Source organism: Nematolebias whitei, chromosome 1 (assembly GCF_014905685.2).
Source record: "Nematolebias whitei isolate Nwh7 chromosome 1, NemWhi1, whole genome shotgun sequence".
Lineage (NCBI taxonomy): Eukaryota > Metazoa > Chordata > Actinopteri > Cyprinodontiformes > Rivulidae > Nematolebias > Nematolebias whitei.
This window is the reverse complement of record NC_056498.1, coordinates 6,148,536-6,158,921: the sequence shown is the minus strand read 5'-3', so window position 1 is coordinate 6,158,921 and position 10,386 is coordinate 6,148,536. Positions and strand designations below refer to the sequence as shown.

Sequence of the window (10,386 nt, the reverse complement as noted above, 5' to 3'; positions counted from 1 at the left end):
GCCCCCCCCCCCCCCCAGCCTGACCGCAACGTGTCCGTGAAGACTGACCCGTGACGTGGGTCTGCTGAGGGGGACTCCCTCTGACAGAAAACAAGGTGTTTCCCCAGAGTCGGAGGTCTGCTTCCACAGAGGAAGGGACAATGATCATCCGTCGTTTTGTTTTACTGGATCCACATGCAGACGTGCAGAAACACCTCTGGAGGCGTCTCATGTGAAACAAACCAGCGGAACCACTGTGTGAGTGACATCATTTCAACAGCTTCATGACGGAGACAGCTGTTATCACTTGCCAGATCTTACGTGGCTGAGTTGACTTTTTTTAAAAATGTCGAATCTAGTTTGTGATAAACGAGTTTTCATGGTGGTTGAATTTAATTCCACTCCCAGAAACAAATGTCTGGGCCGGAAAAATCGAGCTTCTTCCCAATTTATGGCGAAGCCCAGATTTAACAGGTGTGATGTCAACACCTGATCCTGCATCAGCGCCTCCTGTCTGAATTGACAGGAGCAGCAGATCATCCAGGTAAAACAAAAACTCTTGTCTCTGTGTTAGGATGATCGGTATGCGTTCTCTGGATGTTAAACAACAGATCCAAGAACGGTCTCACCCCCCCGATCCGTGAGTAAAAACCTTGTGTTTTCTCTCCCTTGGGGAACTCTGTAGATTACTTTTATCAGAAAACACTTGGATTTCTGCATTTAGGGATGAGAATCAGTCTGATGATGACGGGGCCGTTTTTTATAACTCCTCTGAATGGAGGGGTTCGGGTTGCAAACTGTAACTTGTACCATTTGCATAAAACCTTGTCCATCCATCTGAAAAACGGCGAGCATGTTTTAGCCACTCTACGTAACGTTCGTAGGGTGAACGTGCGTTAAGTGATGTGTCATGTTTTGTACGGCTGTCAGCAGTCCGCCCCTCAACCGCCGTCATGCGTCGCGGGAATGTTTTCTGTGTGATCCCGGGCGAGACTTGTGCTGAGGCGAAGCGTGTGACAGCTGATGACGCGGTGGGCTGCGCGTTTGACGTCGCTGTGCGAACGTTGAAAAGGCGGAGGGCGTGACTTCGTTTACGCCGTGCTGTTGGAGTGAAGGCTGCTAGCCCCGCGGGAGCACATGTTGTTCTCTGGAGGGACGCGCGCCGCTCTCGCTGGAGGGGCGCGCGCTGGAGGGAGGCGGGACTCATTACCGGGTTCTTTCAGCTGCTTCACGTTTAGCTGCGGTGAGCTGCCGAAAGCTGAGACGCGGTGGTGACGGCTGCCCGCGTTGATTCGTCGGGACGGGTGTCGTTTCTTGTGAGAGAGAAGGGCCCCCACTCGAACCAGCCTGCGGACCACATTTATACCGATGTGAGCTGGTTAGCGCCGGCAGCTGTGTGTGTGCACCAGCATCAACGTAGCGCCGTTGGATGGAGGCTGTCCATCTTAGTGATCGACTCGTCATGTCAGAGCGGCGGTGAGTTAAAATCCTGTTTAAGGACACCGGCTCATGTGGAGGCTGTTCCATCCCACGAGTGCGAGTTGACACCGCTTGAGTGAGGATCGTGCAGTTCTAGTTGGTAATGAGTTATTTTCGCTTACCGTTGTGCCGTGATCGACTCGTCATGTCTAGAGCGACGGTGAGTTTAAAAACCTTTAATTAAGGACACCGGCTCATGTGTGGAGGCTGTTCTGTGATCGACTCGTCATGTCTTAGAGCGACGGTGAGTTTAAAAACCTTTATTTAAGGACACCGGCTCGTGTGTGGGGCTGTTTCATCCCACGGGTACGAGTTGACATCGCTTGGGTGAAAAACGTGCAGCCTGGGATTATAACGAGTTATTTTCACTTACCATCGTGCCCTGTAAGCGATTAATAATGTCTTGGAGCGGCGGTGAGTTTAAAAAGCCTTATAAAGGACACCGGCTCTTATGTGTGCGGCCGCTGTGAGCTCATCCGGGCTTACAGACTGGCTAAAAAACAGACACTTGATCATTAATGATGATTTATTTCAACTTTCGTGTCACTTTTACACACACCCTCCGGAGACCGTCATTTTGAGAGCTTTCTCTCTCATGAGCTCTGCGATTGTTTGCCCAGAGCGCTGTCTTGCAGGCGAACTCTGGGGAAACGCTGAGCTGCAGGCTGCCGGAGTGAAGAGGGCTGGATTCTGACGGGCGGGGCTGGTGGTGGAACTCAGCGAGAGCCGCGGCCGTGGAAAAGTCGAAGCTTGCTCGCGACGGTCCCTCCAGCGGGACGGGGTGGGCCGCGCGGCTTGATGAGGTGGCGCACAGCCTCTGGCACCTCCTCCGACTGTTTCACTTCGCCAGCATGGTTTGAAGCTGCTCTGAACAGCGCGTCCGCGATGGGTTTCATCAGGTCTTGTGCAGATTCTCCGGCAGCGAGGGGAGTAACGAAGCCAGGTGGGTCGTTGGGTCGTCGTCCTCCGCGCTGCAGTCCTCGACAGGCAAACCGTGGGAGAGGCACACATGTTGAGCTGGCGTCAGCTGCCTGACAGAGGGAGTTCTTGTCTCCAAGGCAGGTCTGCGGCCTTCAATCCCTTGGACATGCTATATGCTAGCAGCGCACGTTGTTGCTAACTGCGGCTGCCTGAAAACACATTGGTGGGCTCGATTTGAGAGCGTGTTCGCCGTCTGGTTCGTGTTCCTCCGGAGGGACGGGACGCTGCTCCGACCTGGGCAGCTTCGCTCCGGAAGCTTCCGCGAGGCTTGGCTCCAGGAGGGGTTACCGAGGAATAGCCCCGCTCGGTGAATCCCTCAACTCTGGTGATGGGAGCGGACTGGGGACCGACTCCTCTAATCTACCAGGAAAGAACCGTCTGCGGCCTCGCCCGTGGAACGTCCTGTTGGAACGTGAGGCCGTATGGATCAAGACGGTGAGCCACAGTGGAGCCCAGTGAAAAACAACCTTCCCGCCGATCATCCGAACTGGCGGGAAAAGGCGAGGGACGTAGAAAAAAGGGGTCCCTTCATGTCAGCCTCCTCCCGGGTTCCGCCGGGCAACCCCTGAGGGCGCTGTCGGCCGGGAGCGGTGTGATCGCCGATGCGAAACGAGGTGGGATGGGGTGAGCATTCACTCAGCCCCCCTCCACCTACACTACGCTCCACGGGAGGGAATGAGCAGCGGGGGCTGCAGCTGAGCACGCCTTGCCCCGGAGGAACCATCCGGTTCGCCCCGAGGGTCGGCGATAAGAGGAAAAAACACAAGATGGCGTTGTCCAGCGTGTAGTGACCTGTCACTGGGAAATGTTCCACGAAGCTTACCTTGGAATAAGACTGCTGTCATCTTCTCCTCGGGGAGGAGAACTCACCGGACGACCGGAGGTCGACTGCCGGGCCCAGCATCCTTCACAAGGTTGGTCATTTACACAACTTATCTTCTTTGTTCTTCTGACAGTGCTATATTAGCTCGCTGAAGAAAAAATGGGAGCCGATTTCCCGCTCTTAACGTAATTTATACGGACCGGGTGGGGCCCACACAGCAGGTGGGCGTGGACTAATTTTTTCAGTGCTTATGCTCTGCATAACGGGATAAACCCACTAAAGCGAAGGCCTTAAAGGGCGAAGCTTATACGACATAGAACTGAGAGTCGTAAAAAGGTCAGCAGCAGGATTTGGACTCAGAGGGTGCAGCAGAATCAGACAGGCTGTAGGTTTGTAATGTGTTCATGCAAACTGAGGCTGGATTGATGCCATCCATGTTTGTCAGAGTTCAGATGCTCTTGACTCTGCACATGCTGTCTTCCTGCTTCTCCCTGGAGAGGGTGGTGGTGTTGGTGGGGGGGGGGGGGGGGGGGTAGCTGTTGCTACAGAAACCAGTCCATGAAAGCTTTCACTCTAACACCTGTGTTGTCTCCTTACACTTAGGTCAAAGCACATTTACAATGCATCCCACCCTTTTCTTCTGTTTCCACTTCTACCAAGAGTTTGTTTTGTTTTAGTTTACCTGTTCCATCTGATGGAATCCATGGTTTAACAAACAAAGGACTGCTTCCTGGGCAGGGCTCGGTCATAAACATACTGGTCATGTGGTCTCTGTCAGCTCTGGACTCCTTGTCTAAAAGCTGCATCCGTGCGCCCTCTGCAGGCTGGAGGAGGAACTGAACAGGTTCATCAAAAGCTGTGACAGGAACAAAGTTTGCAGCCTTTCATTCACGCTGGAAGACATTTATTCAGTCTGCAGTGCTAATGTAAATGACCTTGGCTTGATTTTTGTTCAGAATATGTTGTTTAACCACAACATTAAATGGTACAAAAATACTTTGTACCTTGTGTAGTTTATTACTAAAATTAGAAATATATTGTCCCAAAAGGAAGCAGAAAAACTGGTGCATGCATTTATCACTACTAGTCTGGACAATGGTAATTCTTTAATAACTGGGTGATTAAAAATCCCTAAAACGTCTTCAGTTGATCCAAAATGCTGCTGCTGGAGTTCTGATAGTTAGGAGAGATCAGATTTATCCAGTTTTGTCTCTGGATTCAAAATATATTTAAAAATATTACTTCTAATCTACAAAGCTCTCAACAACCTAGCTCCATCTTATATTACAGATCTTATTGTTCCAGATTTTCCCAACAGAGCATCTTTCTATCAGACTGCAGGTTTACTAGGACAAGAGTTTTAATAAAAGCATTTTTTTCTGTGGAGATTTTAATATTGACCTGGGAAATAAAACAGATTCAAATAACATCAGTACATTTACAAATTCATTGTATAGTTTAAATCTTTATCCGTTAATATCAAAACCAACAAGAATTACAACTCATAGTGCTACAATAATTGATAATATTTTCACAAATGTAACAAATGGGGATGTGATGGGAGGTATTTTAATGAGTGATTTGAGTGATCATTTACCAGTTTTCATGATTTATAAAAATGATCAAAGCATTACAAAAGAAATTACAACTAAGGAAAAAACAATAAACACGTCAAAAAAAGCAATGGACAAATTAAAAGATGATTTACATAAACAAAGCTGGAAAGACGTGTATGTTGATGATGTAAACAGATCATATGATGAGTTTATGAATATTTTGGGAGCTCTGTATGAAAAGAATTGTGTGCAAAATAATTGTACAAAGAGAAATGTTGTTGATCAACCATGGATGATGAAAGGGTTGAGAAATGCTTGTAAAAAAAAGAATTATTTGTATACATGTTTCTTGAAATTGAGAACACAAGAGGCTGAAGAGAAATATAAGAAGTATAAAAATAAATTAGTAGTGATTATAAGAAAACACAAGAAGGAATATTATAGTGATTTATTAAATAAAAGTAATGGTGATATGAAAGCTACATGGCGTGTAATAAATAGTGTTCTGAAAAGTCATCAAGCAAAAACAGGTATTTCACAATATTTTTTGAAGGATGACGATGAAATCCATGATGAAAATGAAATTGTAAATGGATTTAATCATCATTTTGTGAACGTTGGATCAAGCCTTGCAGCTAAAATACCAAAAGTAGACAATAATGTGAACCATTCAGTTATAAGTTGTGACAACAGTATTTTTCTTAATGGAACTGACAAAGAAGAAATAATGAATGTAGTAAAAAATCTTACAGATAAGAGATCAAAAGACTGGGTGGACATGGATATGATGTTTGTAAAGGACATAATGAGTTATGTTATCGAGCCATTTACATATATTTGTAATTTATCATTTTCAAAAGGAATATTTCCAGACAATATGAAAGTAGCAAAGGTAGTTCCTCTCTTTAAAAATGGTGATAAATGTGTGTTCAATAATTATAGACCAATATTCTTATTACCACAGTTCTCAAAAATTCTAGAAAAACTATTTGTGACCAGATTAGATAAATTTATTACTAAACAAAACATTCTAAGTAGCAGTCAGTATGGGTTTAGAGCAAAAAACTCTACATCGATGGCTCTCATGGAAATAATGGAACAAATAACTACTGCTGTCGATCAAAAACAGTATTGTGTTAGTATTTTTGTTGATTTAAAAAAAGCATTTGATACTATTGACCACACTATTCTCCTTGAAAAATTAAATAAATATGGTATAAGGGGACCAGCATTACACTGGGTATCTAGATATTTAAAGGATAGGAAACAGTTTGTACAAATAAATGGTGTAAGATCTGACCTGTGCAATATCACTTGTGGAGTTCCTCAAGGCTCTGTACTTGGACCAAAGTTATTTATTTTATATGTGAATGACTTAGTGAATGTATCAGGACTCCTCAAATGTGTCCTTTTTGCAGATGACACCACATTTTTTTGTTTGGGTAAAGATGTAAAACGGATGTTGGAATTGATGAAGACAGAATTTGATAAAATACAAACTTGGTTTAAAATTAATAAATTATCATTAAATTTAGATAAAACTAAATACATGATATTTAGCAACAAAAAGAGAACTGTTGATGATCCATTTAAAATTGAGGGTGTTGAGATTTGTAGAGTTAATGAGATGAAATTTTTGGGTGTAATCATTGATGAACAGCTAACATGGAAAAATCACATAAATTCTGTAAGAACAAAAATATCTAAATCTATTGCAGTACTATACAAAGTCAGGGAATTATTAAATGATAAAGCTCTGTACATGTTGGATAACACAATCATTGTTCCACATTTAATCTATTGCATTGATGTTTGGGGGAAAGCGTGTAAAACATTTACAAAGCCTATTTTTATTTTACAGAAAAGAGCTGTAAGAATTATCACCAGAAAACATTACAGTCACCCATCAAGCACATTATTTTATCAACTGAAGTTATTGAAATTCCATGATCTAGTAGATTACAGTATTTTATCAGTTATGTATAGGGCTCAAAATCACACATTACCATTAAATATCCAAAGGAATTTTGTTAAAAGACAAAGTTATAATCTTAAGGGGATAGAGATATTTGTCAAACCAAAATTCAGAACTATTCTGAAGGGAAGGTCTACCTCAATCCAAGGAGTTGGATTGTGGAATGGTCTAGAGAGTGATGTGAAAAATGCCAAGTCAATGTGCACATTTAAGAAAAAAATCAAAACTGAATTGTTAAAAAAGTATATATGAAGTAGCTTAGTGTGTGTTTTGTATTAGAATTAGATAAATTAGAAAATTATTCATTTTGTTCTGTTACTTGAAGATTATTATGTCTGAAATAATTGTTTGTAAAAAGGGGCAGATATAAGATTTTTTCTTCTTTCTGCTGCCTTTCATTTTAAATCTTTTGTATCTTTTTTTATATTGTTATGGAATTGTTTTGTACTTTTTTTTAAATGAATAAACTATATACCATACCATACCATACCATACTTGTGGTTCATAGAGTTTCCAAAAGCAGAATGGGAGGAAGATCTTTCAGTTATCAGTCTTCTCTCTTGTGGAACCAACTTCCAGTTTCTGTCCGTGAGGCTGACACAATGTCCAGTTTTAAGACTAGACTTAAGTCTTTCTTTTTTGACAAATCCTATAATTAGGGTTGGCTTGGTTTCCTGAGCTATCCCTTAGTTATGCTGCTATAGGGTCAGACTGCTGGAGGAACAAACTGACCACATTTCCTCTCTCTGCTGCTGTCTTTACTTCTACCTGTTGTACTTATTGACATTATCTTTGTGGGGGTTTTTAATCATCACACAAAAACTTTATCTGGATTCATTTTTCATGTTTGTACTGTACTTATAGCACCTTTCTACCTAATCAAGATACTCAAAGTGCTTTACAACAATCTGTGTCCTCATTTACTTCCAACACACACATCCACACAGCACTCTACTACATCTCTGCGAAGATAATCTGAATATGTAGAGACTAATCAGAGCTTTATATCACATTCATACACTGATGAGACACACAGAGGTAATGAGGGGTTCAGTGTCTTGACCAGGGACACTTCAACATGTGGACTCGAACCTCCAACTCTGCCGTTGGAGGATGACTGCTCTAACCACTCAGCCACAGCTTCCTCTTTCCTGTCCTCTCAGCCTCTCAATATCAAATACATTTTCATTTTTTCTAAAAAAGTTAAATCTGGTCCTCTGGACATTCAAAAAAACCCAAAACAAAGCAAAACAACAAAAAATGTAGAAACGTTTCGTCTCTCGTCCGAGAGACTTCTTTTGGTTGTCAGCAGCAAAACTGGTTGATCCACTCTGAGAAGGTGCTATTTAAGAGACTGAGCTGAAAACAGCACCTCAGACTGAAGAAGTCTCTCGGACGAGAGACGAAACGTTTCTACATTTTTTGTTGTTTTGCTTTGTTTTGGGTTATTTTGAATGTCCAGAGGACCAGATTTAACTTTTTTAGATTTTTCTACCTGGATTATTGAGCATGCATCAGGATATTTTCATTTTTTATGTTGTAAAGTTGAACAGAATTTGTTAACGAGGAAGTTAAAACATGAACAACTGCTCAACAGTCAGGAAACCCAGATGTTTTTGGGCCCTGTGTTGGTCACACAGTGGAGGAGAAGGTTTTAATGTTCATGATGACCTGATTGGCTGGTAGTCAAGTCTAACAGAGGTCTTAGAAGAAAGAATATGGTACTGTTACAATACATCCAAGTCTTCAAATAAAATAACTTTTTTATTATGATCTGCTGTAGCGTTTGAACCCACGTGCAGGAAGGTGAAATAAGTAAATAGTTTATTTACTAAATAAACAAAACAAAATGCTGACAGGGCAGCAAACTTACTTTCAGGAGGCCACAGAAAGAAACAGACCATAACAGCCAGTGAAGGACAATCCAGAGACAACTGACAAGACACCAAGGAGCTGAATATATGCAGACACTAACGAGGGTGAGATGACAGGCACCTGTGATGATTACATTGGACACAGGTGAGACAAGAGCTGGACACAGGGAGGAGGAACACTAAGGGGTGACTGGAAACATGGGAAAACACAAAAGACAGGACCAGAACCCAGAAACTCTACACTTTTATTGTCCTACAGTGTCTAGTTTTCAAAGTACTAGCACCAAACCTAAAACTGTTAAAATGTACATTTTGCATGAAGTGTAAGAACAGACACTGACTGGTGCACATTCTTCTTCTTTCTCCTCTGATTTTCTTCTCTGCGCAGAAAGGTTTTACTCCCCTGCATGTTGCTGCCAAGTACGGAAACCTGGACGTGGCTAAACTCCTGCTGCAGCGTTGTGCTCCTCCTGATTCGGCTGGAAAGGTGCGCAACTTAAAGTCAAAGTGCCTTCAGCTCTCATAGCAGATTTTTTTCCTCAACATATATTGAACAGAATAATCTAAATAATCAGTCCCTCTCATGCACACACATGTAAAACTGATGGTTTTCTGTACTGAGGTTGTGTTTACCGCAGTGGTAAGTTCCTAAATTCATCCAAAGTAATGAATCCAGATGATCCTTCATTTTGAATAACAATTTACACAGTTTGTTTTGGTTTAAAGTAGAGCCCGACCGTTATGGAAATTTTGGCTATCACCAATATTGGGAGGGTAGGCGACTGCCAATAGCCGATGTAATGGATGAAAAACTTTGCACTTTGTCCACCCCCAAGAATCTCAGTAAACAGCGAGTGGAGCGTGGCTTGTTTATTTAGTGCAGCTGTTAGCAATCATGAAGCTAAGCTAACCAGATCTGCCTTTAATTAGTCCCACTTTGCTGCTTTTTGTTCAAAGACAGGAAAAAATTAATCACTTTCGTAAGTTACATAAATGAAGTGATAAATAAATGCATAGTTAATAATTAGTTTAATGAAATTCATACTAAAAACTGTTAAAAAATGTTGGGTTTGAATTCCAATCAGAGTGAGACATCTGATCTTTGTCAAATTGTACATGCAGAACGTGAGATGGTGAGTGCTCTCATCACAGAACAATCTTTGACGTCTTTTCTCCGATAAAACAAGTGCGTCATAAAATAACGGTGAAAACAGCTCAAATGTGCTCTACACGCTTGAGCCTTGGGATACTTGTCTTTTCACAAATTCATAAATTCATTCAACAGGTTTTTATACAGGTTAATCCCATTGAGCCTCGAGGAGGTCTTCAGTAAAATCAAGAAAGCAAACATGGTCACTTGTTGTGAGGACAGCATACCCACAGTAACATTAGCTTGCTAACTGGAGAGGCACGTAGCTAATGACAAGCGGGTTGGAGGATTGAAGCGAATTTATTGTTGATTTATTAATTTATTTTACAGATCTGTTAAACTTACCATGTCTATTCAGCAAAATACCCCACACAGTATCTAAAAAAGTTAAATCTGGTCCTCTGGACATTCAAAAAAACAAAACAAAGCAAATCAACAAAAAAATGTAGAAAAGTTTCGTCTCTCATCCGAGAGACTTCCTCAGTCTGAGGAGCTGTATTCATACAGCTCGGATGAGAGACAAAACTTTTCTACATTTTTTTGTTGATTTGCTTTGTTTTGTTTTTTTG

At 42.1% G+C, this 10,386-nt stretch overlaps 1 protein-coding gene across 1 annotated transcript in view; it reads left to right on the top strand.

Moving 5' to 3' along the window:
• The window catches only part of ank2b (ankyrin 2b, neuronal), a gene marked incomplete at its 3' end in the record, with an annotated part of 215,575 nt that overhangs the window by 76,242 nt on the left and 128,947 nt on the right, over positions 1 to 10,386 (top strand). Inside the window, 1 exon segment of the mRNA XM_037674797.1 lies at positions 9,056 to 9,154. Within this exon segment, the coding sequence (XP_037530725.1) occupies positions 9,056 to 9,154 (99 nt within the window).